Consider the following 15,603-nt stretch of genomic DNA (forward strand, 5'->3'; position numbering starts at 1 on the left):
CTACTCCTGGCTCTGTGGTCAGGGTCCTCTTCTGACAGTGCTTGGGGGATCATAAGTGCTGAGGATGCAAACTAGGGTTAGTCATATGCCAGGTAAGTGCCTTAATTCTTGTACCATCTCTCCAGAACACTTTGCGAAGGGGTTGTGGGGTTGTTCAGACCTGGCAATGCTCAGGGTCTACTCCTGGCTCTGTGCTCAGGGGATCAAATCAAGGGTATAATCACCTTAACCTTGGTGACTTCTCTCGGCCCCAAATGAGCACTTTGTAATATAACACCTGTATGTCTGATTTGAGGAAGTGTCTATTTAGCTCTATAAGTTTTTTTTTTCACTTTTGCAAATTCATTTGCTTTCTAATTTTTTTCTTTTTTCTTTCTTGGATTTTTGGCGTTGGGGGGGGCTGGCGCACACACAACTTGTGCAAGAGTTAGTCCTGGTTTCTTCTCTCCAGAATTACTCCTGCTGGGCTCGGGGAACATATGAGATGTGGGGGAACCAAACTGGGTTGGCCACATGCAAGGCTAATGCCTTACTACTGTACTATCACTCTGGCCTCTAAGTTTTGCAAATTCTTTAAAAATTCTAACATTAGTGCTTTCTCTAACAGGAGAGCAAATATTTTCTTACAGAGTTGGTGGGGGTGGGGTGGGGGTGGGGAATGGCGGCATGCTTTCTAAGTGCAGAATCTTTTTCAAATGGAAAATGTGTTCCTTCAGAGCATATTTCAAGTCCCTATGTTCTCAAGCACCATCTTTCAGTTTTCACCACACATTGAGAGATGTCAATCTGTTGTAAAGATGAGGGAAGAAAATATGGAAGATGAAATAATAGCTTCAAGTTCTCATGTCTATCATAGTCCAGGTTTAATTCCAGACTGCTTGATCTTGGTACCCATGCAGTCATTTGTGTATGACCTACAAGCTTTATTATAAACTGTTATATGGTTGACCAAAAAAAATCATAGATAAATGGGACCTGGAGCAATAGGACACGGGGCACAATGCTTGTCTTGCACGTGGCTGACCCCGCTTTGGATCCCGGGTATTCCATATTGTCCCCCGAGCCCCGCCAGGAGTGTTTCCTGAATGCAGAGTCAGGTGTAAGCCCTTAGCACAGATGGGTGTGGCCCAAAACCAGGAAAAAAGTTCTAAAAATGTTTAATAATACCATGGGGCTGGAGCAATAGCACAGCGGGTAGGGCGTTCTCCTTGCACGCAGCCAACCAGAGTTCGATTCCCAGCATCCCATATGGTCCCCTGAGCACCACCAGGAGTGATTATTGAGTGCAGAGCCAGGAGTATCCCCTGTGCACTGCCTGGTGTGACCCAGAAAAAAGTAAAGGCTCTGTAGTATAGAAGATACGTGTAGCCTCCTGCAACAAAGCACCACCAACTGTGGGTGTGAACCTGTGAAATCGTGCGGCAACACAGGAATACTAGTCTCGACCTTCCTGAGGGTTTCTGTTAAAATGAGATAACAGGGTGAGTCTAAGGCTGACTGCAGGAGGCCCATCCTGCACCCCAAGGTCCCGCTGCTGTAGGAGCAACCCCGAGGCAGGGTAGGGCAGCCCCTGAACACTGCAGGGCACGTATATTATGTACGTGCACATATTATAAAATGCACGTACTTAAGCTGCGTGCATCTGTATACAACACACACATGGCGGCAAGCTGCAGACATCACAGTCAGGTCCATGGAAAACAGGTCTAAGAGACCGGCCTTGAAGGGTGGGGACTGGGACTGAGTCGGGACGTGGGTGCCAGTAAGTTTGCACGACCCGTGGGAGTTGTGTGACATCCTATTTGGGGTAAACACACACGTGTCCCGACGTTTTGGAAGCTGCAATGCCCAAAGCTCATTTCAGTGGTGATGTATTCTTGAGTTGCTCCATACTAGCTAGTTCAACAAAAACTGCTAGCTTTTCTTTTTAGTTTTCGGGTTCATTTTTCAGAGCAAGTCGTGTACTGTGCCCATGAAGATGGTCACCACCTTTCCGTTCAGGAGGGCTGAGCTGGGGTGACCTCCCCAGAGCCGTCAGCCCTCCATGCCCCAACCTGCCCATTTTCTCCCCGTCCCTCTCCCTTCTCAAGCCCCTTCTAGCAAGACCCCTTATCAGTCTAGGCACTCCTGTCCCCAGGTGTACTTCGATCTGCGCGTGGGCGTTGAAGACATTGGTCGGGTGGCCATCGGTCTCTTCAGGAAGACTGTGCCCAAGACAGTGGATAATGTCGTGGCTTTAACCATGGGAGAGGTAAGTGACTGTCAGAATGAGCAACGGTCAGCTCAAGCGGGGGAAACTCTTGGACCAAGGCCTGGACCATGTGTGCAGAGCCGACAGAGCTGTTTCACCGACGCCTTTCTTTTTCTTTTCTTTTCTTTTCTTTTCTTTTCTTTTCTTTTCTTTTCTTTTCTTTTCTTTTCTTTTCTTTTCTTCTCTTTTCTTTTCTTTTCTTTTCTTCTCTTCTCTTCTCTTCTCTTTTATTTCCTTTCCATTTCTTTTCTTCTTTCTCTTTCTTTCTTTCTTTCTTTCTTTCTTTCTTTCTTTCTTTCTTTCTTTCTTTCTTTCTTTCTTTCTTTCTTTCTTCCTTTCTTTCTTTTTTTCTTTATTCCTTTCTTTTTTTCTTTCTTTCTCTCTTTTTATTTGTTTTTGGGCCACACTTGGTGGTGCTGAAGGATTACTCCTGGCTCTGGAATTACTCCTGCTGGTGCGTGGGATATCATATGGGATGCTGGGGATCAAAACCTGCTCAGGCAGGTGCAATTCAAGGGCCTACCACTGTGCTCTCTCTTCGGCTTCCACCTTTCATCTTTAAGAGAATGTACTGACCAAAGGAAAGATATCTGTGGAGGGCTCGAGAGATGGTACAGGGCTCTGTCACTCGCCTGGCATGCAGCATGCTGGGCATCACATCGCTGCAGGGTTCCTCGAGCACCAAAAGATGTGGGTCCTCTGTCCCCCATAAACACTCCTGTAAGAAAACACTTGGGCCCCATCAGAATATGGGGCGAAGAAATGAACAGAAAATTTCCCAACAAAGAGATACAAATGGCCAAAAAGCACAGGAAAAAATGTTCTTCATCACTAATCATCAGGAAGATGCAGATCACAGAACCATGAGATACCACCTCACACCACAGAGACTCGCACACATTCAAAAGAACAGAAGTAACCGCTGTTGGAGACGATGTGGAGAGAAAGGGACCCTTCTACATTGCTGGTGGGAATGCCGACTGATTCAGCCCTTTGGAAAACAATATGGACGATTCTCAAAAAATTAGAAATCACCACTGTGATTCTTGGTGGTGGAATATGTGCACTGGTGGAGGGATGGGTGTTTGAGCATTGTATAACTGAGACTTAAACCTGAAACTTTTGTAACTTTCCACAAGGTGATTCAATAAAAAAAAATTTTTTTAAATTAGAAATTGAGCTTCCACTTGACCCAGCAATACCACTTCTGGGAATATATCCCGGAGAAGCAAAAAAATAGAGTCAAAATGACATTTGCACTTATATGTTCATTGCAGCACTGCTTACAATAGCAAGAATCTGGAAAAAAACCCGAGTGCCCAAGAGTAGATGACTGATTAAAGAAACTTTGGTTCATCTATACAATGAAATACTATGCAGCTGTTAGTAAAGATGAAGTCATGAACTTTGCATATAAGTGAAATAAGTCAGAAAGAGAGAGACAGATGTAGAAAGATTGCACTCACCTGTGGAATATAAAATAACAGAGTAGGAGACTAACACCCAAGTATAGTAGAGGAGGTTGGCTCCATGGCTTCAAAGCTGGCCTCAGATGCTGGGGGAAAAGGCAGCTCAGATAGAGAAGCATACACCAAGTAAAATGTGGTTGGAGATCCCGCGCGGGAAGGGAGATGCGTGCTGAAAGTAAACTAGAGACTGAACATGATGGCCACTCAATACCCCTATTGTAAACCACAACACCCTAAAGGAGAGAGAGAACAAAAGGGAGTACCCTGCCACAGAGGTGGGGCGAGGTGGTGGGGGGAGAAGGGATTGGGGGTGGGAGGATACTGGTTTCATTGGTGGTGGAGAATGGACATTGATAGAGGGATGAGTTCTCAAACATTGTGTGAGGGAAACACAAGCACGAAAATGTGTAAATCTGTAACTGTACCCTCATGGTGACTCACTAATTAAAATATTAATAAGTTAAAAAAAAGAAAACACTTGGGGCTAGAGTTCTAGCAGAGTGGAGAGGGCATTTGCCTTCCATTCACCCAAGCCTGACTCAATCTCTGGCATCCCATATGGTCTCCAGAGCCCACCGACTGATCCCTGAGCACAGAACCAGGAGTAAACCCTGATTACTGCCAGTGTGGCCCCAGAACTAAAATGAAAATACAGAAGCTAGAGCCTGCCGGTAGGGCAGCTCGTTATTACAGCAGGCAGGGCACTGCCTTGCATGTGGCCAACCCTGGTTCACTTTCCAGCAACCCGTATGGTTTTCCAAGCCCCACAGTCAGCCCTGTGCACTGCCAGATGTGCACCCCACCTCCGCCCCCTCAGATAGACATGTCTGCACACCTTGGTGTGAGCTCACTTTCTGTTTTGAGGGCACAGGTTCCCCGGGTGCTCGAGGCCCAGGGCCCTCCTTGCCTGCCTGAGGTTTGTACCCAGAGATGAGGTACCAGATCACACTTGCACACGTAATGCACGTGCTAAAGCCTTTTGCCCAGTCACCATCTTTCTGTACACACTCGACCACTTATTCCTTTTCTTTTGGTTTTCAGTTTTGTGCCTCACTCAGTGGGCTCAGGTATCACCCACCTGGCTCTGAGCTCAGGGCTCACTCCTCGCAAAGCTCAGGGAACCACATGTGGGGCAAGGGATTGAACCCAGGTCAGCCCCATGCAAGACAAGCACCTTCCCCACTGCAATATCTCTCTGCCCAAGAACTTATTCTTATGGGGGCTGACATGGGGGTGGGGTGGGTGCTTGAGCCAACCTGCCAGTTCTCAGGAGCACTTCTGTCGGGTCTTAGGGGACCATATGGGAGTGCCTGGGTCAAGCTCGAGCAAGGCAAGTCCTCTGCCTGCTGAACTGTATCAGTCTGGCCTCCACAAACCCATCCTGCCTGGTGTGGCTTGGGGGACCCTATGAGGTGCTGAGGATTTGATCCTGAGTCAGCCACCTGAAGCGCTAGTGCCCTGCTCAGGGGCTAGTCCCACAACCTGACTCTTAGGGAGCCAGAGGCCCAGAGCCTCCTAGGCTCATCTTGGCTCTGTGTCCAGAAATGACCCGTATTGCTTGGGGGACCCCTGTGATACTGGAGAGTGAACCAGGGTCGGCCCTGAGAGACAGGCGCCTTACTCATGTTCTGTCTCTCTGGCCTGTTTCCAGCCCCATTGGGGGTGGGGTTCACTTTTTGTTCCTTGGGGCCATTCTTGGCAGTGCTCAGAACTTACTCATGGCTCTGCATTCAGGGATCACTGCTGGCGGGCTCTGGGACCAGGTGGGTGTGGGGATCAAACCTGGGTGTGCTGCCTGCACGGCCCGCACCTTGCCCTCTGCACTGGGTAAAGGGGGAGGATGGGGCCTTGGCTTAGCTAGCAGCCACCGGGGTCTTCCAGGACCCCAGCAGCTCTGGTGTGTGTGTGTGTGCCTGTCCCCCAGCCCGTGCTGCCTCCTCACCTGCCCTTTGTTCCCCCTTTTTTCTTTCTAGAAAGGATTTGGCTACAAAAACAGCAAGTTCCACCATGTGATCAAGGACTTCACGATCCAGGGTGGAGACTTCCCCCGGGGTGACGGCACTGGAGGTAATGCTGGCAGAGGGCAGGCGTGTGGAGGGGTGAGACGCCCCCGGCCCGCAGCTGCAGCAGTTCGGAGGGGCAGGCGGCCAGCGTTGGCGACTCTGGCCTTACCCGCCTAACCACAGACTGCTGGACCGGTCTGCACCCAGGGTGGCCTGTCTCGGATGCTCCAGGGACGGGGCCGACTGAGGGTCAGAGCACCAGAGGGGACCGCTTTCCCCAGCTGTACTCTCTCTGCCCTAGAACTTACTTTCGGGGTGGGATGACAGGGAACGGGTGTGGGTCCACACCCAGCGGTGCTCAGGGATCACTCCTGGCGGTGTTTTGGAGAGCATATATGGGGTGCTGGTATCATACCTGAGTCAGACTTGTGCACGACACGTGCCCTGCGGGCTGTGCTCTCACTCTGGCACCGCAAACCCATGGCTCCTGGTGGGGCCCAGGGGACCGTATGTGGAGCTGGGGATCCGAACCCGAGTCGACCACATGCAGTACAAGGGCCCCGCCCACTGAACTCTCCTCCTGGGCCCGGTCCCAGCACCCCATCTCACTCCACGGCTCTGGCACCCTCGGGACAGGGGTGCGGGGACGCAGAGTTACGCTCCACCAAGAGCTTCAGGACTCCCAGCTGCCCTCTCCCCGTCTGGACATGGCGGGCCGACTCAGGTGCCTGCTGAGGGCACAGCGGCCCTGGCACAGCAGATCCGTTTCCTCCCAGCCCCAGAGACTCAGATGGGCCCCAAGGAGATATTTAAGGTTCAGACTCATAATTTGTTTGGTTTAGGGCCCCACCTGGTGGGGTTACTCCTGTCTCTGCACTCGGAGATCAGTCCGGGGACCATGTGGGGTGCTGGGACTGAACCCGGATTAACCGAGCCCAAGGCAAGCGCCTTCCCCGCTCTGTCCCTCCAGCCTGTTTGCTGGGTTTTCATCCTCCTTGGAAGCCCCGGGGGTCTCTGGACGGTCGCACTTAGGCCAGTGCAGAGGGTGGACAAGTCCCGTATCTAAGGAGCTTGAGGACTGGACCCAGCGCCTCTGAGGCGAGTCCTCTGAGCTCACTCACTGTCCAGGACAGTGCTCGGAGCTGTGGGGTGGGGGAGTCGGTCAGGTGCCTGTAGGGCACGCCTCAGGCCGAGGCAGGGAGAGGGATGAGCCGGCCTGGCTGGGGACTTGTGGGCAAAGAAGAGGCAAGGTAAAGGTGTGAGCTCGGGTGGAGCCCAATGGACTGGCACCCACAGGAGGCCCTGGGATTGCCCCCCCCCACCACCTGATCCTCTGAGTTCCCACCATCCCCCAAACGAAGAGCGGGACTCGGGGGGCCTGGAAATGGAGCACCCGGGAACAGGACCAGGGGCTTGTCCTCCTGAACGACATTCCAAAGCCCTGGTGGGTGTCCAGGATGATGGCGGGGCTGGACGGGTTTGTGAGGAGCCCAGAGAGGGTCTCGTGGAGAGAAGCCGAGATCCCAGAGCTGGGTCCCAGGGTGTGGAGTCCCCGCTGTGCTGTTTCCAGGCTCCCAGGGTTGGTGTGTGACGCTTGCTGCAGACCCAGCCCACCGTCTGTGCCAGGGACAACAGTGCCTCAGCTGCACGCAAGGAAGCGCCTTCCCCGCTGGACTGTCTCTTCTGCCCTCCACCTTTCCTTTCTGTTCACTCTTAGGAAAGAGGCACTTGGCTTTCTGGGACCCACGTACCAGCCCCTAACCTGCCCCCTGCCCCTCTCCAGTGCTCTCCTTTTGCTTAGGGGAGGGACAGTGTGTGGTGCTGGGGATTCAGACTGGGCTCAGCAGGTGCAAGTACCCACGTGAGCCTTCCGTAGAAGCCATCACAGTTCTGCCATCAGAGAGGCTGTTCATAAACTCAGGCTTCCAGAATGAATTTATGATTTACGGTCAGGAGAGATTTCATTTTTTTAAACTGTTATTTCGCGCCGTGATTTACAGTACTGCTCTTGGGGGAGTCTTGCACGAGCATCGAGCACCAGGCCCTCCCCTACTACCGCTTCCCTCCACCAGGGTCCCGGGGATGTTTGACTTGTGTCCTTATGCACTGGGCTGTGTGAGAGCTTCCAGGGCACCGAGGGATGGCCGGAGGCGAAGTTCAAGGAGCCCTTGCCCAGGGCCGCGTCCATGAGTGCTATGGCGTCCAGACCAGAGAGCGGAGGGGACAGAGGTTTGTTTGGGCCTCATGCCCCGCCTGGCGGCTGAGAACGGCACAGACCGAGGCCCCAGCTGTTGCTTCTCCGGGAACCAAGCTCCCCGATCTCTCTTCCCAGGTAAGAGCATCTATGGCGAACGCTTCCCTGATGAGAACTTCAAGCTGAAGCACTACGGGCCGGGCTGGGTGAGCATGGCCCACGCGGGCACAGACACCAATGGCTCCCAGTTCTTCATCACGACGGTCAAGACCGCCTGGCCCGATGGCAAGCACGTGGTGTTCGGGAAGGTTATCGAGGGCACGGTGAATTGAGGTGGGGGCGGCACTCGGGGCACTGTGGCCCCGGCAGCACCAGAGTTGACCCCGCACAGCCAGCCCCGCACTCAGACCCGTGCAGGGCGGCAGAGCTGAGGGGTCGGGAAGAAGGAGCCAGCCTCTCGGTGCGCCCCAACTTCTGAGCATCTCTGTCTCACCGCCCGCGTTCTGTGCCCTGGAACCGCAGTGTGTGCTGTCGGTCAAAGGCAGGCGACGGAAGGAAGAAGGAAGAAGGCCAAACTGGTTGCTCGATCTGTTTATTTCATTCTCTCTCCCTGCTTCTTTCCCGGCTCTCGTGGATCTGGCCCCGTGGATCTGGCCCCCCAACCCACTCTTACAGCCTAGTTAAATCTCCACAGCATGAGGGGTTGGGGTGTACACATAGGTGTGGTCACCATCAATAGGGTAAGGTCCTTTCCCTTAGGGGATGCTTCTCCTAGGACTTAATTCTCTTTCAGCAGGAGGATCCACCCAAGGGCGGAGTCCCATGAATGTGTTTCTCTTCTCCTCAGCCAGCAAACATATAAGAATTCATAATATTAATTATTTTGTATGGACACAATAAGAGATGCATTAAAGCTTATAGAATTGCTCTCCCGGGGCCATCTCAATCTCAGACTACAGTGCTCAGGCCAGATCAGTCTTTCCTATCCCTGGCATGGTCCCAGTCTCATAATTACTATTGGATCATGACAGCATTTGTCTATGATCAAGCTCTTAACTTATAGTTAAGAATTAGGCACTTTGGCCAGGCCCATCTCGATGCCAGGGTAGCACATAACTCACCGCTTGCCCTGCATCCTTCCCGTCCCACGTCGGGGACTCTGCTTTGGGGTGCTAGGAACTGAGGGCAATTGAGGCTTAAGTGGAGAAAGCAGATGCCTGGGAGGGAATAATATTCGAGGCCAATTAATTCCCAAGTTATAAAAACATAATATTTTCTTCTTGTGTCTATACAAAACAGTCATAGCTTTAAAGTAAATTATTCAAAAGGCACAAGAAGAGGAGAAAGGCAATATTAACTTATATAATATAAATTCAGTATCCTAGGAAGGTCTGACCTTGCAAATTAGCAGAGTCAGATTAAGGGAAAGCTGAGGATTAACTCTTTTGGGGAAGAGAGCATGGAGAAGTGATTATAGCTAAACAAAGGGATGGGAGAGATTCGGGAACACCTTGATGGGTGTGACTGGGGTAAGCCTAAACTCTGGGTAAAACCGGGACAAGCTACTTGTGGCAAGGAGGGAAAGGGCAAAGGAATGTCATCCTACAAACCACCACTGGTTTTTGTACCTTCCACTACAATGTGAAATCAGGAAATGTAATAGCTTTTATCATGTTTGATAGGATTTCTTTTACTTTTTGCAGTTTTATGGTTACTCACAAATTTTAGTAGGATTTGTTATAAGTCCCTGACTAATGTCATTGGGATTTATAGGAGACTGCATAGAGTTTATATGGGTTTTTGGTAGAATGATTGTTTTCACTATGATAATTCTTCCAATCCAGGAACACCTATTTCCTGGTGTCCTCTTCTATTTCTTTCAATAGTGACTTAAGAATTTTCAGCACATGATTCTTTCAGACTCTGTTGATTGCTGAGGTGTTTTTAGAAACTACATTCAGTGCTATTTTCTGAGTTATTTTCTTTCTATGCGGTTATTTGCACATGGAAATGCAGCAGGTTTTGTTTGGCATGTGTTGACTTTGTAGCCTATTACCTTGCTACATGTATTTATTATTACTACATGTCTAGGGTGAGCCATTAGGGTTCTCTCTGTACATTGTTATAACAACTACAGATAGTGACAGAGGAAAGTCTTCAATCTGGATCCTTTTAATTTCTTTTTCTTCCCTCGTTCCTGTAGTAAAGATTTCTAAAAGTCTACTGAACAGCAATGAAAAAAGTAGACATTCTTTCCTATGTTTACTTTCACAGGGAAGGCTTTCACTTTTAGTTGTTTTACATTTAATAAAATGGTTGGTCTTAGGCCAGCAGTTTCATTATATTTGGGGGATATTTTTAATGGGCACACCTGGCAGTGCTCAGGAATCACCCTGGGGGTGGTCAGGAAAAAATATATGGTACATTGGATTGAAACTGGGTTGGTAACCTGTAAGTCAGTACCCTACTCCTGGTAACAACTCTTCAGTGTCCTAATTTTGCTATTTTGGCTTCATTTTTATCTCTATAATTTCCCTGACTTAATTAAAATATTTTAACTCTTATTCTTGATTAAAATTTATGACTTGTAGTCACTTTTCTAGTGCAACATTGTATAAAATGATCAATACTAGCAACACAAGTCTATTTAAATGTAACATTTTAGCTGATTAAATAAAATTAAAATCAATTTTTCAATATCAGAGCACATATTTCAAATGTACATTGCTATGTATGACTAATGTCTATATAATACGACAATGTTGATATAGAACCTTTCCTTCTCTGCTACTCCACACTGTTTACTACTAGTAAAGAGTTTTATGTGTCAGACATAAAATGATTTCTATTTTTTATTACAGTTAATGTTAATGCATTTAATTACAATTTAGTTAAGAGAATTATAATGGTGTTCATGATTCTGATAATGACATATCAACAATAATGCATGTCTCTGACATTGAGTGCCCATGCACCTCTTCCCCCATCACCTGTGTTTCAATATTGCTTCCCTGCCTTGTCCCTTATTGATTGATTGACAGTGATGGTTTAGGTGCAAACTGTTGCCTCTCTTAGCATCATCCTGGTTCTTGGGACTTTCCATCTAGGTTCCCATGTTACTTTTAATCAGCATCTTCTTTGCCCTCCTTCCCCTTCATTATTAAGGACCTTAAATCAAAATATAAAGCAAACCCCGAGAAACCATCTGGGCAGGAAGTTTGTCAAGATCCATGAGGATCTCATCCCTGTGAGTGTGGCTCAGTTCTGGCTTGCAGTCAGTCATGCTGACTGGAGTCCTGGCAAACACATGAAAAAGAAAAATCCCCAAATCTTAAAACAACGAGAAAACTCTGGGAATACTTCTGGGAGAACTGCATTCCTGAGTTCCTAAGTTCCTGAGTTCCCTAACAGGATCTCTCCTAGAAGAACATATTGTTAAGTTCTGGGTCCAACACAGGTGGGACTACCATGCAATGTAATCAACACCATCAATCAATCCTTTTTAGGTACAAAACTTCAGCCTTCACCCAGCCTGAAGTTTGTTTCTCCCCACTCTGACACCTGGGACCCAGTCAAGAGTCAAGTTTGTGAAGTTTCAGTGAGAATTTCCTCAGTACCATATAGGAGAGAAGCTAAAAAATATACAACTTTACACCCCATCACAGGCACCCTCTCCTGTGTCTGAGAATGTCCAGAAGATGTATGTAGAGATCTCCTTTGGTGAGAACCATGGCTCCATGGGGATATCTCTGTCTGGGCCCACTACTGGCTGCCAACTGTTCCTTCACAGCCAGCCTCAGGGCCAGAAGCTGGCAGAGTGGATCTGTGTCAAGTACTAAGGGAAGGAGAGAGTTGAGTCCAAGTTCTAGGAATGGATCAAGAGTGGAGAGTATCAGTTGGGTGTCACAGGTGCCTTGCCTTAGGGAACAAACAGTGGAGATGAAGGTAGGAACTTTGAGGGCCAAAGACACCATGGAAAGAGTCAAGGCCAAGGAGCCGGCTGCTCCTCAAACACAGACTAAAGCCACTCGAACTGAGATTTCAGATGAAACCCCATATTAAATATCTGCCCAAGAGGGCTAATGAATATCCAGGAACCAGTCCAGATCCACCATTCCCTAAAATGCCAATTTCCAGCATTCAGAAGATCCATGCCTTAACAGAGGCATTGCAGGTGTGCTCAAATCCATATCGGAGAATCAGCACAGAGACCATCCCCAACAGGTGCTCCTGAGTGCACAGCACTTGCCTTTTTGTGTTCCCCATGACCACGTCTCAAGAAACCCTACTGGATGCCTGTTAGGTCACAAAGTGCTGTGTGACTGCAAAACAGACCAAAGGGACACCCTAGAACCCAGGAGCTCCAGGATTTTAACAGATGATGGCTCTTTAAAGAGGCAAAGAAAGATGACGGACTTGAACGTGATATAGAGTACAGAAGTCCCAGCTCCAGAAAACCAAAAGGGTTTGAAGAACCACAGACCTCTCCAGTGAGAGCAGGACTTAGCTTTGTCCAGTTGACTCTTGACTGATTCCTAGATGCGCAGGTGGGCTGAGAGGGAAGATTCAACTTTCATGTTGGGTGAAGGTTGAACCTTCTGTAACCCAAAAAGGACTGATGAATTTGATTACCTTGTATGGTTGTCTTCACTTTTGTTTGACCCAAAACTTTACAATATATTCTTCTAGAAGTGATCCTGTTAAGAAACTCAGGAGCTTAGGAACTAACTACTGAGAGCAAATGCTTCCAAAAGCAGCTTCCTCCAGTAAATATTTTTAACAAGATTAGGGTATTTTTTGTGTGCTGTTTTCAAAACTCAGAAAAGCAAATGCCAGGATCCTCTGCAAAAACGTAAACCTACATTAGCCTCTGCAAGGTGCCAAGGAGCACGTAAAGGCAGTGTGATGATGCATGATGATATCTGAGGCTCAGGCCTTCATATCAGGTGTTGGACAGATTCTGGAGGACAAAATAGCCTGCAGTCATGTTAAAGAGCACAAACAACTAATTCAATCCTCACCAAATGGGGCTTCACATTTCCACCGGGCGTGATTTCAACGCAAGATAAATACAATTTCTAGTACAGCAGGTGCCCCCAAAGTGAAATGAGTAAGAGACCTGGAGTACATTAAAAGATCTATGAATGGGAAAATAGGCATGAAATGTCATTCATCCCATATCCTTAATAAGACTCTCTTTCATTATTTGTATACAAGAAAGTCATGGACTTTTGGGTGTTGATTTTGTAGCCTGCCACTTTACTATATCAACTTATTGTCTCTAGGAGCTTTTCTGTAGAGTCTTTAGGGTTTCCAAGTAAAGTATCTTGTCATCTGCAAATAGTGATAACTTGATCTCTTCCTTTCCTATCTGTATGCCCTTGATATCTTTTTCTTTTCTAATTCCAGGCACAAAAGTCAGATCAAAGTGGATTAAAGACCTCAATATCAGACATAAATCTATAAGGTTCATAGAAGAAAATGTAGGCAGAACTCTCCATGACATTGAAGCTAAAAGCATCCTTAAGGACGAAACAGCACTGACCATGCAAGTGGAAGCAAACATAAACAAATGGGACTACATCAAACTAAGAAGTTCCTGCCTTCAAAAGAAACAGTGACCAAAATACAGAAAAAGCCCACAGAATGGGAAAGAATATTTACCCAATACCCATCTGATAAGGGATTAATATCCAGGATAAATAAGATACCTGTAGAATTGTATAAGAAAAAAACCTCCAACCCCATTAAAAAAATGGGGAGAAGAAATTAACAGAAGTTTCCTCAAAAAAGAAATACAAATGGCCAAAAGGCACATGAAAAAATGCTCCACATCACTAGTTATCAGGGAGATGCAAATCAAAACAACGATGAGATATCATCTCACACCACAGAGACTGACACACATTCAAAAGAACAAAAGCAACCAGTGCTGGTGTGGATGTGGGGAAAAGGGAATGCTCCTTCACTGTTGGTGGGAATGCCAACTGGTCCAGCCTTTCTGGAAAACAATATGGACAGTCCTTCAAAAACTAAAACTTGAGGCTCTCCACTGAGATGATATCCCGGGGGCCGCACATGTGCGGCCTCACCACAGCTGCATGAGCATGATTCCAGAGGCCAGCTAAACTACTTTTGGTACTGGCAGCTCCTTGCAGAATGTCTCCAGACTGAAAACTAAGCTGCGGCCCCATGCCTGCCCAGGAGGGGAAAGGTTTTTCTCTCTTGTTCTTTCCTTGCCGGGGGTGGGGGGGAAGGGCATGGAGACCACCATATTATAAGGACCACTAATGAGAGATACAAGCTTGCAATGATCCAATTTCTGGAAGAAATTTCCCTGGACTTAGTTGCTAAAATACAGAAATCCAAAACCGGGTGGCCATGATTGCGGCCTCTTATCTCATATCTCTTCACAGCAGGTCTGACTCTAGTGGGGAACTCCTAACAATAATAGTGAGTTTTTTGTTAAAATATTGAATATAACCAAAGTATAGCGAAAGTAAGGTGAAATTTATCAGTTACACAGGCGAGGGCGGGGGGGAGATGGGAGGTAGACTGGGGTTTTTTTGGTGGTGGAATATGTGCACTGGTGAAGAGATGGTTGTTTCAGCATTGTATAACTGAGACTTAAGCCTGAAAGCATTGTAATTCTCCACATGGTGATTCAATAAAAAAAAAAAAAACTAGAAATTGAGCTTCCATATGACCCCACAATACCACTTCTGGGAATATATCCCGATGATGCAAAAGAGCACAGTAGAAATGACATCTGTACTTATATATTCATTGCAGCACTGTTCACAATAGCCAAAATATGGAAACAACCTGAGTGACCTAAAACAGATGACTGGTTAAAGAAACTTTGGTACATCTACACAATGGAAGACTATGCAGCTGTTAGGAGAGATGAAGTAATAAAATTTGCTTATAAATGGATAAGCATGGAGAGTATCATGCTAAGTGAGATGAGTCAGAAAGAGAGGGACAGACATAGGAGCACTGCACTCATTTGTGGAGTGTAGGGTAGCATCACATGTGGCTGACACCCAAGGATAATAGATACAAGGGCCAGGAGGATTGCCCCATAGCTGGAAGACCGCTTCATGAGTGGAGGGGAGAAGGCAGATGGAATAGAAAAGGGATCACTAAGAAAATGATGGCTGGAGGAACCAATTGGGTGGCAGATGCATGCCAAAAGTAGATAATGGACCAAACATGATGAGCTCTCAGTGTCTGTGTTGCAAGCTATAATACCCAAAATTAGAGAGAGTATTGGGAATATTGTCTGCCTTAGAAGCAGGGGGAGGGTGGTAAAGGGGGGGTATATGGGGATATTGGTGGTGGGGAATGTGCACTGGTGGAAGGATGGGTGCTTGATCATTGTGAGATTGTAACCCAAACATGAGAGCTTGTAACTATCTCATGGTGATTCAATAAAATTTTAAAAAACATTAAAAATAAAACTCTCCCCACAGTCAGTACCTGCCAATTTGGGCCAAGAGTCCCAGGTGCTCACAGACATTACCAATACTGCCCAATGGACTGTTTTCCACAGGGGAGGTCTCTTACCTTGAAAACCCTAAATGCTTCTCTAGCCTTTGTTCTGGAAAGCTAGTTTACCTTGTAATAAAAACCATTTTTTTTAAAAGAAAAAGCTCAGATTTCTTTTTTCCTTTCTTTTTGGGT

At 47.5% G+C, this 15,603-nt stretch overlaps 1 protein-coding gene across 2 annotated transcripts in view; it reads left to right on the forward strand.

Moving 5' to 3' along the window:
* The window catches only part of LOC101544126 (peptidyl-prolyl cis-trans isomerase B-like), a 67,609-nt gene extending 53,184 nt beyond the window's left edge, over positions 1-14,425 (forward strand). Inside the window, exons 7-9 of one of the 2 annotated variants that reach the window (XM_055132615.1) lie at positions 2,138-2,251; positions 5,694-5,787; positions 8,056-10,920. In XM_055132615.1, the coding sequence (XP_054988590.1) occupies positions 2,138-2,251; positions 5,694-5,787; positions 8,056-8,249 (402 nt within the window). In that variant the 3' untranslated portion in view covers positions 8,250-10,920. Of the gene's footprint in view, positions 1-2,137; positions 2,252-5,693; positions 5,788-8,055; positions 10,921-13,326 lie in introns of those variants that run through there. The other variant, XM_055132616.1, reaches the window with a different exon arrangement.
* Positions 14,426-15,603: the final 1,178 nt, after the last annotated feature.

The sequence above is a fragment of the Sorex araneus genome, chromosome 3 (genome assembly GCF_027595985.1).
Source record: "Sorex araneus isolate mSorAra2 chromosome 3, mSorAra2.pri, whole genome shotgun sequence".
Taxonomy (NCBI): Eukaryota; Metazoa; Chordata; class Mammalia; order Eulipotyphla; family Soricidae; genus Sorex; species Sorex araneus.